Source organism: Trachurus japonicus, chromosome 9 (genome assembly GCF_045865225.1).
Source record: "Trachurus japonicus isolate A0001 chromosome 9, Traja_1.0".
In the NCBI taxonomy this organism is placed as follows: Eukaryota; Metazoa; Chordata; class Actinopteri; order Carangiformes; family Carangidae; genus Trachurus; species Trachurus japonicus.
Window position 1 is genome coordinate 1,209,645 of NC_140915.1, and position 19,526 is coordinate 1,229,170.

The 19,526-nt window shown below is 41.7% G+C and overlaps 2 protein-coding genes across 3 annotated transcripts in view; both read left to right on the plus strand.

Moving 5' to 3' along the window:
• fhip2b (FHF complex subunit HOOK interacting protein 2B) overlaps positions 1-1,573 on the plus strand; it is a 32,675-nt gene extending 31,102 nt beyond the window's left edge. For both annotated transcript variants that reach the window (XM_085785675.1, XM_085785676.1), the window contains 2 exons: positions 1,125-1,225; positions 1,345-1,573. In XM_085785675.1, coding sequence (XP_085641801.1) covers positions 1,125-1,225; positions 1,345-1,558 — 315 coding nt within the window. In that variant the 3' untranslated portion in view covers positions 1,559-1,573. The remainder of the gene's footprint in view (positions 1-1,124; positions 1,226-1,344) is intronic.
• A 6,237-nt stretch (positions 1,574-7,810) lies between these two features.
• The window catches only part of LOC146980457 (dynamin-1-like), a 54,853-nt gene continuing 43,137 nt past the window's right edge, over positions 7,811-19,526 (plus strand). Inside the window, exons 1-4 of the mRNA XM_085785678.1 lie at positions 7,811-7,975; positions 16,032-16,105; positions 17,660-17,809; positions 19,305-19,508. Of these exons, the coding sequence (XP_085641804.1) occupies positions 7,815-7,975; positions 16,032-16,105; positions 17,660-17,809; positions 19,305-19,508 (589 nt within the window). The 5' untranslated portion in view covers positions 7,811-7,814. The remainder of the gene's footprint in view (positions 7,976-16,031; positions 16,106-17,659; positions 17,810-19,304; positions 19,509-19,526) is intronic.

Below are 19,526 nucleotides of genomic sequence, written 5' to 3' on the forward strand. Positions count from 1 at the left end.
TTTCTTTCTTTCTTTCTGTCTGTCTGTCTGTTTCTTTCTGTCTGTCTGTCTGTTTGTTTCTGTCTGTCTGTTTCTTTCTTTCTGTCTGTCTGTCTGTTTCTGTCTGTCTGTTTCTTTCTTTCTGTCTGTCTGTCTGTTTCTTTCTGTCTGTCTGTTTCTTTCTTTCTGTCTGCCTGTTTCTTTCTTTCTTTCTGTCTGTTTCTTTCTGTCTGTCTGTCTGTCTGTTTCTTTCTTTCTGTCTGTCTGTTTCTTTCTGTCTGTCTGTTTCTTTCTTTCTGTCTGTTTCTTTCTTTCTGTCTGCCTGTTTCTTTCTGTCTGTTTCTTTCTGTCTGTCTGTTTCTTTCTTTCTGTCTGCCTGTTTCTTTCTGTCTGTTTCTTTCTGTCTGTCTGTCTGTCTGTCTGTCTGTCTGTTTCTTTATTTCTGTCTGTCTGTTTCTTTCTTTCTGTTTCTTTCTTTCTTCCTGTCTGTCTGTCTGTTTCTTTCTGTCTGTCTTTCTGTCTGTCTGTCTGTCTATCTGTTTCTTTCTTTCTGTCTGTCTGTTTCTTTCTTTCTTTCTGTCTGTCTGTTTCTTTCTTTCTGTCTGTCTATCTGTCTGTCTGTTTCTTTCTGTCTGTCTGTCTGTCTGTCTGTTTCTTTCTGTCTTTCTTTCTGTCTGTCTGTCTGTTTCTTTCTGTCTGTTTCTTTCTTTCTGTCTGTTTCTGTCTGTCTGTTTCTTTCTTTCTGTCTGTCTATCTGTCTGTCTGTTTCTTTCTGTCTGTCTGTCTGTCTGTCTGTCTGTTTCTTTCTGTCTTTCTGTCTGTCTGTCTGTTTCTTTCTGTCTGTCTGTCTGTTTCTTTCTTTCTTTCTGTCTGTCTGTTTCTTTCTGTCTGTCTGTCTGTTTGTTTCTTTCTGTCTGTCTGTCTGTCTGTCTGTCTGTCTGTCTGTCTGTCTGTCTGTCTGTTTCTTTCTGTCTGTCTGTCTGTCTGTCTGTTTCTTTCTGTCTTTCTGTCTGTCTGTCTGTTTCTTTCTTTCTGTCTGTCTGTCTGTTTCTTTCTTTCTTTCTGTCTGTCTGTCTGTCTGTCTGTCTGTCTGTCTATCTCACCTGTCTCACCTGTCTCACCTGTCTCACCTGTCTGTCTCTCAGGTGATGGGCGACCTGATGCAGAGGATCCAGCAGATTCCTGCTCTGACTGAACGACTGTTGAACACCAGGAGAACTCTGCTGGGTCTAAGCCCCGCCCACGGGTAACTACCTGTCTGTCTCTCTACCTGTCTGTCTGTCTGTCTGTCTCTAACCTGTCTGTCTGTCTCTAACCTGTCTGTCTCTCCACCTGTCTGTCTCTAACCTGTCTGTCTGTCCTCAGACAGGAACACCTGACCCTGTTGAGAGGCGTCATCGTCCTGGAGGAATTCTGTAAAGAACTCGCCGCCATCGCCTTCGTCAAGCTGCCGGACCAGACGGGTCCACCTGGACCAGAACCACCTGGACCAGAACCACCTGGACCAGAACCACCTGGACCAGAACCACCTGGACCAGAACCACCTGGACCAGGAATGACCCACCTGGACCAGGAATGATCCACCTGGACCAGGAATGATCCACCTGGACCAGGAATGACCCACCTGGACCAGGAATGATCCACCTGGACCAGGAATGATCCACCTGGACCAGGAATGATCCACCTGGACCAGACCCACCTGGACCAGGAATGACCCACCTGGACCAGGAATGATCCACCTGGACCAGGAATGACCCACCTGGACCAGGAATGATCCACCTGGACCAGGAATGACCCACCTGGACCAGGAATGATCCACCTGGACCAGGAATGACCCACCTGGACCAGGAATGATCCACCTGGACCAGGAATGATCCACCTGGACCAGACCCACCTGGACCAGGAATGACCCACCTGGACCAGAACCACCTGGACCAGGAATGATCCACCTGGACCAGGAATGACCCACCTGGACCAGGAATGATCCACCTGGACCAGGAATGACCCACCTGGACCAGAACCACCTGGACCAGGAATGACCCACCTGGACCAGGAATGATCCAGCTGGACCAGGAACGACCCACCTGGACCAGGAATGATCCACCTGGACCAGGAACGACCCACCTGGACCAGGAATGATCCACCTGGACCAGAACCACCTGGACCAGGAATGATCCACCTGGACCAGGAATGATCCACCTGGACCAGGAATGATCCACCTGGACCAGGAATGATCCAGGTCCAGGTCCAGGTCCAGGTCCAGGTCCTGGTCCTGGTCCTGGTCCAGGTCCAGGTCCAGGTCCTGGTCCAGGTCCTGGTCCTGGTCCTGGTCCAGTCTGGACTCTGATCCGTCCTGGACTGAGTGTGATGCTACTGACAAACGAACAGACGAACAGATTCTCAGGTTGTCGTGGTAACCTTGGTTGTCGTGGTAACCAGGTCCTGTCAGGAGGATGTTGAACGGCGTGATGCTGAGTCAGTCGCTATGGCAACAATCAAACCTGTCTTTCATAAATGCGTATTTCCCTGAAGGTGAATCACAGCTGCATCCAGATGAAAGCTTTCTGGTTCCTTAGAATGAGTTGTTACCATAGACTGTATAAAGAATGGACGTAGCGTCCGTGACGTCCCCCATTGGTTTTGTGGAGTCGTTGTTGTGACTCCAACATGGCGGCCTGAACAGCGCCATGTTGGATTGGCCGGCCGAGAACCCGCCCACTGGCCTCGAAGCAGCTGTCCACGGAGCTGCTCGGACCTGTCACTCAACGTTTCCGCGCCCTGATTGGCCAGAGTTTTAACCTAATAACAGTAAAACTGTAGAGTTAAAAAAAAATTCACCCCCCTCAGAGTGTGTGTGGGGGTAGAAACTATCGATTGAGACGAAAAAACGTTCTGACACCAGGCTTTTAACATGTTTACTGAGGATGTAAAGTCGGCGATTTTAACATGGGGCTCTATGGGGAATGCTGCTTTCTGACACCAGCCCCCAGAGGAAGAAGAGGGGATTGCAGTTTTTTGAACGCGGAAGTGAGCTTCACTTCTCAGACCGACAACTGCCCCCTTGGTTGTTACAAGTCGTTACACCGAACCGAGGCGGCCATGTTGCATCGTGACCGTAGGTAACCACGGAAACGGCCTGTTAAAACTGTCACCACTGTGTAGTGTGAGGAAGGACGGAGGCACCGGTGTTGCATTCAGGTGCAGTCAGGCAGACGGCCGTCGGCAAACCAACCGGATGTCATTTTACTAAAACAATACCACATCACCATGACAACATGTTGTCAGGCCTGTATTGTTTAGCCTCGTGCTGGCGGACCACTTGTTTACATAGACGCTTGTTTATCCTATTTTCCCTGTTAAAAGGGTTTTCTATGGAGTTTTTCCTCAGTGGATGTGAGGGTCTAAGGACAGAGGATGTTGTTATGATGGGATGTAAAGCCCTTTGAGACAAACTGGTGGTAAAAACGGGCTATACAAATAAAACTGCCTTGTCTTGTTACATGCAGCGTCTGTTGTCTGTCTGACGTCTGCCCCATTTCACCTGAATGCAACATCAAGAATACGTTCAGATATGCAACCGCACCGCTAGATGGGGGGGATTCCTACGTACTATACCTTTAATTTAATTGTAAATTTTAAAGGATGGTCAAAAGGTCGTTACTTTGCGACCACAGAACAGTTTTAAAATGAGTCTGGAGCTCGTTAATGAACACGATGCTGCAGTCTGACTCTGATTACCACTGGAAATGCCCCTTTAATCAACAGCTGTCCAGATGCTGACGTGTGATTGGACGGTTGGCCACATTGAGGTACGAAGAGAAGTAGAAGTGTGTGATAAAACATCTTTTATATATTTATATTTATATATTTATGTTTATTATGGGCTATATTTGTGTAATGGGAGAGGAAGCCGTCAGTCTGGATCAGCGTTACCACGACGACGCTGGCCATCGCCTCGGTAACTCAACCCCGGTATTTGACGTCGTAGTGTGAATCTAACGGGTCTGAGCATCATCATCCGTTGCCGTGACGACGCTACGATGTGTTTTCACGCCGCCGCCGCTCTGTCCGGAGCTTCGCTAGCTACTTTTATTCCCGTCTCCTTGGTAACAGTAACCAACGGTAGCTACTGGGATTTCAAAATAAGACCACACCTTGTTCTGAACACCTTAAATAAAACACTACGGCCGTAACCAAGGTAACGCTCCAGGTTAGCGGGGGGCGGAGCCTTTTACTGAGAGTCAGAGATCGGACCCGAACGAACGCTACCGTTAGCCGTTCAGAGCTAGTTACCATGGTAACTGACCTCAGCAGGGCCGTTGCTATGAATTCTGGGCCCCCTTAAAGAATACTAAAGTGGGCCCCTCCCCCTAACTTTTCCTTTTTTTTTCTTAGACTACGTATGTATTATCGTTTTTTATTTAGCCTTCTTTGTTTTGATGCTAATGCAGCATTACACTGCAAAAACTCAAGTATCTTAGCAAGAATATTTGTCTTATTTCTAGTCAAAATGTCATTTCTAGTCAAAACAAATCTCATTCTACTTAAAATAAGACTCATCATATTAAAAGCAGCTTGTTTTTAGACACTTTTTACTCCTTTCAAGCAGATTTTCTGACAGTGGAGCAAGTTTTTCTTTCTTAGTACAAGCACAAAAAACTTACTTTCACTGGCAGATTTTTCTACTTATTTCAAGTGAAAATTAGTTTGAAACAAGTGAAAATGATCTAAAAACAAGTTAATTTTTAGGTGATGAGTCTTATTTTAAGTGAAAAGAGATTAGTTTTGACTAGAAATGAGATATTTGGACAAGAAATAAGACAAATATTCTTGGAAAGATGTAGAGTTTTTACAGTGTACTATGAGTATTAGTCAGGGTCTCACGCAGAATAAATCAGTCATACAAAGATTAGACTACTGGGGTTTTTTATGGGCCCCACTGGGCGCTGGGCCCCTAGAGTTATCACCACCTTTCTCCCCTAGACAACGGCCCTGCACCTCAGAGGTGGTTACCATGGTAACTCACCTCAGAGCTGGTTACCATGGTAACTGAGCTCGGTAAGAATGAATCCAGCTGCGTGGTTAAAGTCAGAGTTTAACCCTAAAGTTACCTCAAATGTGAAAAAAAAAAAATATTTAAAATGTGAAAAAGTGCAATTCAACTGTTTTATTCCAAAGATGGAGATGGACAACGTGTTTGTTGGTAAACATGTGTGTTGGTAAACAACGTGTTTGTTGGTAAACAGGAAGCTGGTTGTTGGTAAACATGTTTGTTGGTAAACAGTAAATCTATTTTCTTAAATCCATTGGTGCCAATAAGAGACTGATGATCTGGAGCTGATCAATGCTCCACTACTGATGATGATGATGATGATGATGTCGTGATGTCGTCATGGAGACCTGCTATACAAACTGTGCTTTCACCATTTCACCCTAAAGCCTTTGTTCTTGTTTGAATGTTTTAAATAAAGTTCTGACAGTTTGGACAAAGTCTTTGACTCTGATTGGCCGATTGAACAGAAGTAGAACGACTCGACTCATCGACCTGAACCACAGGTCTACCCATGAAGACGTATATACATATATATATGTATATATATGAGAGTATATATATAAGAGTTCATTTGCAGATAAAGCAGATAAGTGCCATTTTGAAAAAAATGAGCAGAGGCTTTGTAATTATTCTTTGCATAGTGTTGTTTTCAATAAAACTTTTTTTTTGAGATATGTCTGTTTTGTTACATCTCAAAGTCACTCAACTTTGGTTTGACTGATATCACCTTATGTAAATAAAAAATGAAGATTCTGGAATTTTTTAAAAACAGAGTTATCTGCTTTTGCAAATGAACTCTTCATATGTATATAAATATATATATATATATATGGGGACAAAATACATTCGGCCTATAACACTTTTACAGTCAATTAAGATGCTGATGTTAATTTGACACTATATATATATTGTTGAAGTTGAGTCTAACTAAGGCTATTATTAGTAATGACTGTATACTTATAATTTTAAAAGTAAGGAGGATAATAAATAAGTAAATGAAATGATGGGGGGGGCAAACAAATAAAAAAAAAGAAACAGAATAAGCAGCCGACATTATTCTTTGAAAAACCTCTGGTATAAGATCTGAGGATCTGTGGATGTGAAGCTTTGTAAATGATTTCATGAACTCTTTAAACTCATGTAGAAACTTCTAAAGTTGGTGGAGGTTTTAATTATTTGCATTTGTGTGTGAAAATGTCCGTACAGAAGGAAGAGGTTTATAATAAAGGTGATGGACAGAATACATTATCACACTTCTACAGTCAATCACACTATATGTTGTTGAAGTTGAGTCCAGAAAATGATGGATTGGGCTCAGTGGTAGAATAAATGAGACTGCATTTGTTTTCAATATTTAAACATGTAGAGAAATATAAATGTTGGATATATAGTGTAGATTTTGATGTGAACCTCTTTTATTTTATTGGAAATACACTATCCAGGCCTTCTTCCTGTCAGTGTCCATAAAGATGTGATGTCCAGAAATGTCCAGCTTTTTTTTTTTTTAACTTTATTTATCAGTACTATATCTGTGTAACTTATGTGAAGAAAATATAAGAAGGGAGGACAGATACCTGGTACAAATACTACTAACAGCAGCTAAGAAAGCTGTCAGGAAGACATGGGGAAGGGAAGACATCCCTACACAAGAACAATGGACTCACCTGGTAGAGGAAATCTACACAATGGAAAAAATGATACAGCGCTTAAGGCTACAGGAAGCTCAGTTCAAAGAGAAATGGATGAGATGGACAACATTTATGACTGAACAACGACAAAACAAAAAACTTGATTGAGTAAAAGAAAATGGAATATGGACAGACTGCTCTGAAAGTGACCCCCATGTGTTTTTATCTGTTTTTTATTATACTTATTTAATTTAATTCAGTTTATTTGATCGGGACAATGCGGGTTAATTAACATAGTGACACTTCAACTCGTTACAAACAGGTCAGTGTGACTGATGTTCTGCAGACAGAGATTATAGCTGATGATGCTAGTTTCCAACTCCCGTCCCTAGTTCGGCTTTTAGTAGAAAAAAGAAGGTAAGAAGAAAGACATCAAAGTTACATACAACACTATAAATATCTATCTATATATATATATATATATATATAGGCCTATATATATTTATATTTATAGTCTTGTATGTAACTTTGATGTCTTTCTTCTTACCTTCTATATATAAATATATTATATATATATAGCCTATAGTTTTTTTGAGTTTTTTTGAGTTGTTGGAAAATTCCCAATAAAAATTAAAGTGAAAAAAAAAAAAAAAAGGATTATTGTGAGAGAAGGAGCCACCACCAGAAATGTGCAGCATCAGATGATGACGTGACATCCAGGCAGGCAGGGCCGGCTTTTATTGTGAAGGTCTGCAGCGGCTTTTATTGTGAAGGTCTGCAGCGGCTTTTATTGTGAAGGTCTGCGGCGGAAGCTGGTGTGTGTTGCGGTGCTGGTCCCTCGCTGCAGCGGAGCAGAGGAAGAGGAGGAAGAGGAGGAAGAGGAAGAGGAGGAGAAGCAGCTGAAGGTCACAGCTGGAGGATCCACATCCCTGGTCCTGGTCCCGGTCCCGGTCCCGGTCCTGATCATCTGCATCGATTAACTGACTGATCTGATCCAGGACCCGCTGCTGCAGCTGCACCGAGACAGACCCGCTGCTGCTGCTGCATCCCGGCCTGCCCCCCCCCTGCTGCCCCCCCTGCTGCCCCCAGCAGCCCCCTCCCTCTGCCTCTATCTACCTACAGACCATCAGACCATCAGACCCTCCCTCGTCGCCATGGGTAACCGCGGCATGGAGGACCTGATCCCGCTGGTGAACCGGCTCCAAGACGCCTTCTCGTCCATCGGCCTGAACTCCAGCCTCGACCTGCCGCAGATCGCCGTGGTGGGGGGGCAGAGCGCCGGGAAGAGCTCGGTGCTGGAGAACTTCGTGGGCAAGTGAGTCTGGACACCTGGACACCTGTCTACCTGTCTGTCTGTCTACCTGTCTGTCTGTCTACCTGTCTGTCGTTCACCTGTCTGTCTGTCTGTCTGTCTGTCCACTCACCTGTCTGTCTGTCTACCTGTCTGTCTGTCTGTCTGTCTGTCTGTCTGTCTCATCACCTCTTATTTTCAGCCTATTATTAATTTAATTAATGACATGTGGCCTATTCGTATAAACCAGTAGCTACACACCTGACAGGAGAACAACAGAAACAGGACAAGCTGTCACCACTTTAAAGGGATAGTTCAACATTTTGGCAAATTGTTCCCATTGCCATAATCCCTATAGTCATAGCAGCAGGTTTGTTACCTTTAATTGTCGGTGCAAGCTGTTTTTAGAACGGCGGAGCAGAGCCGTGAGCTGCTCAGAGCTACGCTACGGAGGCTCATTATGGGATTTCTTGGTTTCCCTCATCAAACTCATCAAATACACAATCCAACAACTCCACAACGCTCTGGTGGACAAGTTGTGAGCTGCACATTCACCACGCTATGAGATAATAACACAACGTTACCACACAGAGTTGTTTTAGAGGGAAATACATGCAAAACCACTGATGCACGTTGCCTTCAGGGACAGTTTTTCATCAACAGTCTCTGTATTTCCCTCTAAAACAACTCTGTGTGGTAACGTTGTGTTATTATCTCATAGCGTGGTGAATGTGCAGCTCACAACTTGTCCACCAGAGCGTTGTGGAGTTGTTGGATTGTGTATTTGATGAGTTTGATGATGAGGGAAACCAAGAAATCCCATAATGAGCCTCCGTAGCGTAGCTCTGAGCAGCTCACGGCTCTGCTCCGCCGTTCTAAAAACAGCTTGCACCGACAATTAAAGGTAACGAACCTACTGCTATGACTATAGGGATTATGGCAATGGGCCAATTTGCCAAAATGTTGAACTATCCCTTTAAATAGACGTTCTTTAGTCTCCATGTTGCAGGAGGGAGGTGGGGTTTTGAACCAGGACAGGGTCCGTAGTATCTGGACCGAGTCAGACCAGTTTCTACTCTAACAGCTTCATGTCCTAGTGGATCAGCTGCCACATGGATCAATCTGGGACAAACCCAACGATGGGATTGTGTTTACATTTCCTCCTCCAGGTTTCTAGATTGAAGTATCTCATTTTTAATGTCCAGTTAAACACTGGACTCTGAGTGATTCTACACTTCTTCCCATTCTTCATCTTCAATAACAACATTCATTTCTAGTTCCACTTTTCCTTTATATCTAAAGAACTTCCTGAGAAAAGTGTCTGTATATATATTAGATAGATCCCGTCTTCCTCTTTCTATTCTCCTCCTGACTAAAGAGTTTCTCCATCAAACATCTGGTTGTTGGTCATTAACCCTTCACTGCCCAGGTCTGGTCAGTCTTAGAGCAGCTGTTTCTTTTCCTCACCAGAGACCAAACCCCATTGGTACAAACCATCCATTCATTTTCACTTTTTAGATTTCTCCATTTATTTCGTCCCATAAGTGGCATCGTCATCATTCCTACTAGTGGACAGACATGTTTCTCCAGTCCAGTCCGGTTTGTTTCCTGGTCTTTACAACCCATTCCACCGTAGCTACTATACTGAGCAGCATCAGAGTAGACGCCTTTATCCTCTGGGCTTAATAGCAACTTCTGTTTAAATCTGTTTTCACTTTTGACAAATAAAAGCAGACAGAGATTGAGAGGAGGAGCTAAATTCTATCCAGTCTGGTTTTATTTGTGTGATTAATCTGACGTTACTTTCATTAAATGTTTGTGTTGTAAACATTATGAATATATGACTTGTCATTATTATTTCTTAGTTATTTTCCACATCAGATTATTTTATACATGTTATTACACACTGTTACATTGAAGGGATACGCCAAATTTTTTTTCCATGTCTCGCCTCACTCCCGAGTCCATGACCAGCAGATAGACACCATCCTTTCCACTGTGCGTGCAGTAACCATGGAGATAGAGCCGTATCGCCGTAATTAGCTTAGCTCAAACACTGGAAGTGTATAGGTAGTGTTAGCCTGCCTCCACCTAAAGTCGCTAATTAGCTTAGCTCAAACACTGGAAGTGTATGGGTAGTGTTAGCCTGCCTCCACCTAAAGTCGCTAATTAGCTTAGCTCAAACACTGGAAGTGTATAGGTAGTGTTAGCCTGCCTCCTACCTAAAGTGGCTAATTAGCTTAGCTCAAACGCTGGAAGTGTATAGGTAGTGTTAGCCTGCCTCCACCTAAAGTCGCTAATTAGCTTAGCTCAAACGCTGGAAGTGTATAGGTAGTTTTAGCCTGCCTCCTACCTAAAGTGGCTAATTAGCTTAGCTCAAACGCTGGAAGTGTATAGGTAGTGTTAGCCTGCCTCCACCTAAAGTGGCTAATTAGCTTAGCTCAAACACTGGAAGTGTATAGGTAGTGTTAGCCTGCCTCCACCTAAAGTCGCTAATTAGCTTAGCTCAAACACTGGAAGTGTATAGGTAGTGTTAGCCTGCCTCCACCTAAAGTCGCTAATTAGCTTAGCTCAAACACTGGAAGTGTATAGGTAGTGTTAGCCTGCCTCCTACCTAAAGTCGCTAATTAGCTTAGCTCAAACGCTGGAAGTGTATAGGTAGTGTTAGCCTGCCTCCACCTAAAGTTGCTAATTAGCTTAGCTCAAACGCTGGAAGTGTATAGGTAGTTTTAGCCTGCCTCCTACCTAAAGTGGCTAATTAGCTTAGCTCAAACGCTGGAAGTGTATAGGTAGTGTTAGCCTGCCTCCACCTAAAGTCGCTAATTAGCTTAGCTCAAACACTGGAAGTGTATAGGTAGTGTTAGCCTGCCTCCACCTAAAGTCGCTAATTAGCTTAGCTCAAACACTGGAAGTGTATAGGTAGTGTTAGCCTGCCTCCACCTAAAGTCGCTAATTAGCTTAGCTCAAACACTGGAAGTGTATAGGTAGTGTTAGCCTGCCTCCTACCTAAAGTCGCTAATTAGCTTAGCTCAAACGCTGGAAGGTGGAGGCAGGCTAACACTACCTATACACTTCCAGCGTTTGAGCTAAGCTAATTAGCGACTTTAGGTAGGAGGCAGGCTAACACTACCTATACACTTCCAGTGTTTGAGCTAAGCTAATTAGCGACTTTAGGTGGAGGCAGGCTAACACTACCTATACACTTCCAGTGTTTGAGCTAAGCTAATTAGCGACTTTAGGTGGAGGCAGGCTAACACTACCTATACACTTCCAGTGTTTGAGCTAAGCTAATTACAGCGATACGGCTCTATCTCCCTTGTTACTGCACGCACAGTGGAAAGGATGGTGTCTATCTGCTGGTCATGGACTCGGGAGTGAGGCAAGACACGGAAAAAAAATGTTGGCGTATCCCTTTAAGTTACATTACCATTCATTAAACGACTGTATGTCTTTACATGTTATTACACACTAGTAAAATGAATCATTGATTGATGTTGATATTATTGATCAATCATATTGATTTCATTGGTTCTGGTGCTATGATCAAGAGCGTTGTCATGGTAACAACACTAAATGGATGAGCAGCATTACTAAATGATGATTGGCTCCTCACGGGTCAGTTAGTCTGAGCTGACGTGTGATTGGCCGAATATTTATATCTCCTTCCTGCTCGACCCCGAGGAGAAGGATGCTCTCTCTCTCTCTCTCTCTGCCTCTCCCTCGTCTCCCATTGGTCGGTGTCGGTCACGTGACTCAGCAGGTTTCTGTTGAAGCAGCATCGCCTGACAATAACAGTGTGTGTGTGTGTGTGAGTGTGTGTGTGTGTGTGTGTGTGTGTGAGTGTGTGTGTAGGCGGAGAGCTGCAGTCTCTGAATCCCCTGCAGTCAGCTCACACACACACACACACACACACACACACACACACACACACACACACACACACACACGCTGAGGATGTCGTGACGACGAGCTGCAGATTCACATGTCAGAGTAGTGAAGACGTTTGTGTTAAAACTCCTTCAGAATAAAGGTAGATGTTTGTGTTAAAGCTCCTTCAAAATAAAGGTAGATGTTTGTGTTAAAGCTCCTTCAAAATAAAGGTAGATGTTTGTGTTAAAGCTCCTTCAAAATAAAGGTAGATGTTTGTGTTAAAGCTCCTTCAAAATAAAGGTAGATGTTTGTGTTAAAGCTCCTTCAGAATAAAGGTAGATGTTTGTGTTAAAGCTCCTTCAGAATAAAGGTAGACGTTTGTGTTAAAGCTCCTTCAGAATAAAGGTAGACGTTTGTGTTAAAGCTCCTTCAGAATAAAGGTAGATGTTTGTGTTAAAGCTCCTTCAGAATAAAGGTAGATGTTTGTGTTAAAGCTCCTTCAGAATAAAGGTAGATGTTTGTGTTAAAGCTTCTTCAGAATAAAGGTAGATGCTCCTTCAGAATAAAGGTAGACGTTTGTGTTAAAGCTCCTTCAGAATAAAGGTAGATGTTTGTGTTAAAGCTCCTTCAGAATAAAGGTAGATGCTCCTTCAGAATAAAGGTAGACGTTTGTGTTAAAGCTCCTTCAGAATAAAGGTAGATGTTTGTGTTAAAGCTCCTTCAGAATAAAGGTAGATGCTCCTTCAGAATAAAGGTAGACGTTCGTGTTAAAGCTCCTTCAGAATAAAGGTAGACGTTCGTGTTAAAGCCCCTTCAGAATAAAGGTAGACGTTTGTGTTAAAGCTCCTTCAGAATAAAGGTAGATGCTCCTTCAGAATAAAGGTAGATGTTTGTGTTAAAACTCCTTCAGAATAAAGGTAGATGTTTGTGTTAAAGCTCCTTCAGAATAAAGGTAGATGTTTGTGTTAAAGCTCCTTCAGAATAAAGGTAGACGTTTGTGTTAAAGCTCCTTCAAAATAAAGGTAGACGTTTGTGTTAAAGCTCCTTCAGAATAAAGGTAGACGTTTGTGTTAAAGCTCCTTCAGAATAAAGGTAGACGTTTGTGTTAAAGCTCCTTCAAAATAAAGGTAGATGTTTGTATTAAAGCTCCTTCAAAATAAAGGTAGATGTTCAAAATAAAGGTAGATGTTTGTATTAAAGCTCCTTCAAAATAAAGGTAGATGTTTGTATTAAAGCTCCTTCAAAATAAAGGTTGATGTTCAAAATAAAGGTAGATGTTTGTGTTAAAGCTCCTTCAGAATAAAGGTAGATGCTCCTTCAGAATAAAGGTAGACGTTCGTGTTAAAGCTCCTTCAGAATAAAGGTAGATGTTTGTGTTAAAGCCCCTTCAGAATAAAGGTAGACGTTTGTATTAAAGCTCCTTCAGAATAAAGGTAGATGCTCCTTCAGAATAAAGGTAGATGTTTGTGTTAAAACTCCTTCAAAATAAAGGTAGATGTTTGTGTTAAAGCTCCTTCAGAATAAAGGTAGATGTTTGTGTTAAAGCTCCTTCAGAATAAAGGTAGATGTTTGTGTTAAAGCTCCTTCAGTATAAAGGTAGATGTTTGTGTTAAAGCTCCTTCAGAATAAAGGTAGACGTTTGTGTTAAAGCTCCTTCAAAATAAAGGTAGACGTTTGTGTTAAAGCTCCTTCAGAATAAAGGTAGACGTTTGTGTTAAAGCTCCTTCAGAATAAAGGTAGACGTTTGTGTTAAAGCTCCTTCAGAATAAAGGTAGACGTTTGTGTTAAAGCCCCTTCAGAATAAAGGTAGATGTTTGTGTTAAAGCTCCTTCAGAATAAAGGTAGACGTTTGTGTTAAAGCTCCTTTTCAAAATAAAGGTAGACGTTTGTGTTAAAGCTCCTTCACAATAAAGGTAAAGCTCCTTCAGAATAAAGGTAGATGTTTGTGTTAAAGCTCCTTCAGAATAAAAGTAGATGTTTGTGTTAAAGCTCCTTTTCAAAATAAAGGTAGACGTTTGTGTTAAAGCTCCTTCAGAATAAAGGTAGATGTTTGTGTTAAAGCTCCTTTTCAAAATAAAGGTAGACGTTTGTATTATAGCTCCTTCAGAATAAAAGTAGATGTTTGTGTTAAAGCTCCTTTTCAAAATAAAGGTAGACGTTTGTGTTAAAGCTCCTTCACAATAAAGGTAAAGCTCCTTCAGAATAAAGGTAGATGTTAAAAATAAAGGTAGATGTTTGTGTTAAAGCTCCTTCAGAATAAAGGTAGACGTTTGTGTTAAAGCTCCTTCAGAATAAAGGTAGACGTTTGTGTTAAAGCTCCTTCAGAATAAAGGTAGATGCTCCTTCAGAATAAAGGTAGACGTTTGTGTTAAAGCTCCTTCAGAATAAAGGTAGATGTTTGTGTTAAAGCTCCTTCAGAATAAAGGTAGACGTTTGTGTTAAAGCTCCTTCAGAATAAAAGTAGATGTTTGTGTTAAAGCTCCTTTTCAAAATAAAGGTAGACGTTTGTGTTAAAGCTCCTTCAGAATAAAGGTAGATGTTTGTGTTAAAGCTCCTTCAGAATAAAGGTAGACGTTTGTGTTAAAGCTCCTTCAGAATAAAGGTAGATGTTTGTGTTAAAGCTCCTTCAGAATAAAGGTAGAGGTTTGTGTTAAAGCTCCTTCAGAATAAAGGTAGACGTTTGTGTTAAAGCTCCTTCAGAATAAAGGTAGATGTTTGTGTTAAAGCTCCTTCAGAATAAAAGTAGATGTTTGTGTTAAAGCTCCTTTTCAAAATAAAGGTAGACGTTTGTATTATAGCTCCTTCAGAATAAAAGTAGATGTTTGTGTTAAAGCTCCTTTTCAAAATAAAGGTAGACGTTTGTGTTAAAGCTCCTTCACAATAAAGGTAAAGCTCCTTCAGAATAAAGGTAGATGTTAAAAATAAAGGTAGATGTTTGTGTTAAAGCTCCTTCAGAATAAAGGTAGATGTTTGTGTTAAAGCTCCTTCAGAATAAAGGTAGATGTTTGTGTTAAAGCTCCTTCAGTATAAAGGTAGACGTTTGTGTTAAAGCTCCTTCAGAATAAAGGTAGACGTTTGTGTTAAAGCTCCTTCAGAATAAAGGTAGACGTTTGTGTTAAAGCTCCTTCAGAATAAAGTTAGATGTTTGTGTTAAAGCTCCTTCAGAATAAAGGTAGACGTTTGTGTTAAAGCTCCTTCAGAATAAAAGTAGATGTTTGTGTTAAAGCTCCTTTTCAAAATAAAGGTAGACGTTTGTGTTAAAGCTCCTTCAGAATAAAGGTAGATGTTTGTGTTAAAGCTCCTTCAGAATAAAGGTAGACGTTTGTGTTAAAGCTCCTTCAGAATAAAGGTAGACGTTTGTGTTAAAGCTCCTTCAGAATAAAGGTAGACGTTTGTGTTAAAGCTCCTTCAGAATAAAGGTAGACGTTTGTGTTAAAGCTCCTTCAGAATAAAGGTAGACGTTTGTGTTAAAGCTCCTTCAGAATAAAGGTAGACGTTTGTGTTAAAGCTCCTTCAGAATAAAGGTAGACGTTTGTGTTAAAGCTCCTTCAGAATAAAGGTAGATGTTTGTGTTAAAGCTCCTTCAAAATAAAGGTAGATGTTTGTGTTAAAGCTCCTTCAAAATAAAGGTAGATGTTTGTGTTAAAGCTCCTTCAAAATAAAGGTATATGTTTGTGTTAAAGCTCCTTCAGAATAAAGGTAGATGCTCCTTCAGAATAAAGGTAGACGTTTGCGTTAAAGCTCCTTCAGAATAAAGGTAGATGCTCCTTCAGAATAAAGGTAGACGTTTGTGTTAAAGCTCCTTCAGAATAAAGGTAGACGTTTGTGTTAAAGCTCCTTCAGAATAAAGGTAGATGTTTGTGTTAAAACTCCTTCAAAATAAAGGTAAAGCTCCTTCAGAATAAAGGTAGATGTTTGTGTTAAAGCTCCTTCAAAATAAAGGTAAAGCTCCTTCAGAATAAAGGTAGATGTTTGTGTTAAAGCTCCTTCAAAATAAAGGTAGACGTTTGTGTTAAAGCTCCTTCAGAATAAAGGTAGATGCTCCTTCAGAATAAAGGTAGATAGATAGAAGGATAGACACAGTTGAGACATACACAGACGAGTTAAGCGGACTGTCCCAGGAATCGAACCTGGTCCGTTGAGCAGCTGGTGTTGTTCTCAGCTCCACCTGACTGTCCCCCCTCCTCCCCCCCCTCCTCCCCCCCCACAGAGACTTCCTCCCCCGGGGGTCCGGTATCGTCACCCGACGGCCCCTGGTGCTGCAGCTCATCACCTCCAACACAGGTGAGACAAGTTACATCCACAATGTAATACATTACAGATTAGTTATTAGTTACATTACTATATTACTGTCTCAGAATTGTAATGCGTTTCACTACTCTGCCCTACAAAGGCAAAGTGCAGTATCTGCATTTTTTCAACTTTTTTTTTTTTTACTGCTAACATTTCCAGAGTTATTGGGCTTTTTATTTTGCCGTCCATCTAAGTCCTTTTTTGTTTTTGAAAGTGCCGTATCGGCCATAAAACGGTCAAAATTGGTCAGAATGACAAACTACAAAACACATTTAATTCAGTCCACCTTTATCTGATCGATTATAGACTTGGTTGGTAGTTATTCATCATTTGATGCTTAAACCTGACAATGAAAAACACTAAAAGCTGTTTTTCTCAGTTTGGCATTTTTACAGATACTGCACTTTGCCTTTGTAGGGCAGAACTGTAGCATCACATTTGAGTTACTTTCGCCAAAATAACCACAGAAATATGACTATAAAGTTACTGGTTTATTGCAGCTGATAACACATCCAGTCAGTGGAGGGTGATAATATGTCGGCCTCTCAAGCTGCTAAAGCTGCTAAAGCTCCGTGTTGCCTATAATCTACGAGAGTAACTGCCTAAATAACAGCAGCATGTGGAAACCACTGAAACCCTTTTTTACAGACTTTTTCAAAGGAAACAGGTTTGCCATTTTGCTCCACTAAAACGGTGTGAAAACATCCAGTAACTTCCTGGACCTTTTTCATCTGGAAAAAAATATATTTACACTAATAGATTAGTAAAGTTTAATTTGTAATAGTTCCATGCAATTTATTGACTTATTAAATAATGGAAACTTGTTAAAATGCACCTGTTGCCCCAAAGCAACAACGTACCATTATAGAAAATTGCAGCGTTGCCTTGAGGCGACAGTGGAACATTATGGAATCAATTCTACATTATGAGACTATGGTAGTGTGTGTTTAGGTGTAAATATAATGTTCAGAAACATATAATTCATCATCATTTAGTTTTTTATCCTTAATAAATGTGATTTTGGATGCAGTAAAGTAAACATCAGGCTATTATGATGATGATGAGGAAGATGAGGATGAGGCCAGTGAAGGGTAAAGTCTACAGAGACTGGTCGCTGTTTCTAATACAGTAGATGATGAACCGTAATGGTACAATGTTGCTACAGGAAACAAATCCCCCAAACTTCCAAAAATAAATAATTTTTAAAAATGTCTTTAGATTATGTTTATTTAGTCTATTTTGAGACATAAAAACACTCCAAACATGTTTCCCCCACTGGCATCATAATGCAGCGTAGCATCATGATGCAGCGTAGCATCATGATGCAGCGTAGCATCATGATGCAGCGTAGCATCATGTACCATAGAGGGTTAATTCAGACGCAGTCACAGTCCTCGTTTTCACACGTTTTTATGAAAATGCATTGTAACGCGCATACGGGTAAAATATTACCGAAATTTTATTTGTAATGCGTTATATTACCACGTTACAGCAAATAGTAATAGATTACTGTGATTGTGTGTGTGTGTGTGTGTGTGTGTGCAGAGTTTGCGGAGTTCCTGCACTGCAAAGGGAAGAAGTTCACAGACTTCGATGAAGTCCGTCAGGAGATCGAGGCCGAGACGGATCGAGTGACGGGACAGAACAAGGGGATCAGTCCGGTCCCCATCAACCTGAGGGTGTACTCCCCCAACGGTGACACACACACACACACACACACACACACACACACACACACACACACACACACACACACACACACACACACACACACCTGAACAAATGACTGTTAATCCAGAAAAGATCTCTGGGTCCAGTCGACTAGAACCATCTGCCCGTTCACAAACTGAATGTCTCCACTCATGTTGGTTTGTGCAGAAGTTTATCAACGCTAAACTAAATCTTTATGACACTTTTCAACATTTTTTTTACTTTTTCATCTGACCTCCATTCATATTCAACTAGGCATAGTGGCAATCTAAATTTACCCTTCTGTCCAACATCTGGGCATCGATTTAAAGCCCCTGTACGGAGCTTCTAACTGGAAAGTCTGTGGTTTCTGCTGATGTGTCTCTGTTCCCTACAACAGCAAATGAGCCCATCAGTGTGAAGATACGCTATTTATATATACGCTAGTAGTCTAATTCTAATTCTAGACCTCTGGAAGGCATGGTCGGGTCGGACCACTGACAAAACCAGACCAATAGATACATTACACTGCTAAAAAAAAAAGAAAAAAAAAAAGAAGCAAGTCCCGTCTTCTTTCCGACGTTTCCAAAACACATCTACACAAACGTCTTCATGACGGTGGGAAATGCAGTCTTCATTATGCCGCTTTCGTCCACAGGGGGTCGCCAGAATCAACACTACATGAAACGTCTGTACAGGGGCTTTAATATCACATTTAAAGGTCCAAAACTCTGGATGGTTTAGATGTGTTTCTGAGGTCAACAACATCTTTCACATCCTTTAGAAAGTTACTGAAAAAACACCTCATGTCCTAACCTTCAGTGTTATTTTCCTGTTAATGTTAATATTGCATCCATCTTTTCTACGTTGCACTGTACATTTTATGGTTTATCTTGAATTTTTCTATGTTGTAATTTCTTATTGTTTATCTTGAGTTTCATGTAATTGTTAGATGATGGGAGTGGAACTTTGTACAAGCCTTCCAGGCTTTGTTCCCTCCTTGCACTGTTTTTCTCAAAGGGATAGTTCACCCAAAATTGAAATATCCCTCATTACCTCCTCCCCCTCATGTGGACTAAGGGCTGGGAGAAGTTTCAGAGTCCTCCGTGGCTTCTCTGAGTTACAGGGGGTCTCGGCGTAGCAGTGCATGTCCATATGACGGTTGCTAATGGATACCAACTGTCTTCATAACAAAAAGACACACCAAAAAACATCCAGATACCTCCATACTGCTCGTATGTAATGTCCGTCTTGTATTGAAGCCCCGACATGAGAAATTGTCAAATGTGACGAACCAGGAAGAGGAGCTTCGAGAAGCTTCTGCTACAATCAAGCTTGAAATATAGACTTTTTTTTTTTTTCGGGACAATTTCTCATGTTGGGGCGAGAAGCCTCTGAAACTTCTCCCAGCCCTTAGTCCACATGAGGGGGAGGAGATCATGAGTGAAATTTCAATTTAGGGTGAACTATCCCTTTAACTTGTGCTATATAAATGTGTCAGTGCTGAACCTGACCCTGGTGGACCTCCCGGGGATGACCAAGGTCCCGGTCGGGGACCAGCCGCCCGACATCGAGCACCAGATCAGAGAGATGCTGATGCAGTTCGTCACCAAGGACAACTGCCTCCTATTGGCCGTCTCTCCCGCCAACTCCGACCTCGCCAACTCCGACGCTCTGAAGATCGCCAAGGAGGTCGACCCGCAAGGTCCGAGAGCCCCTCCCC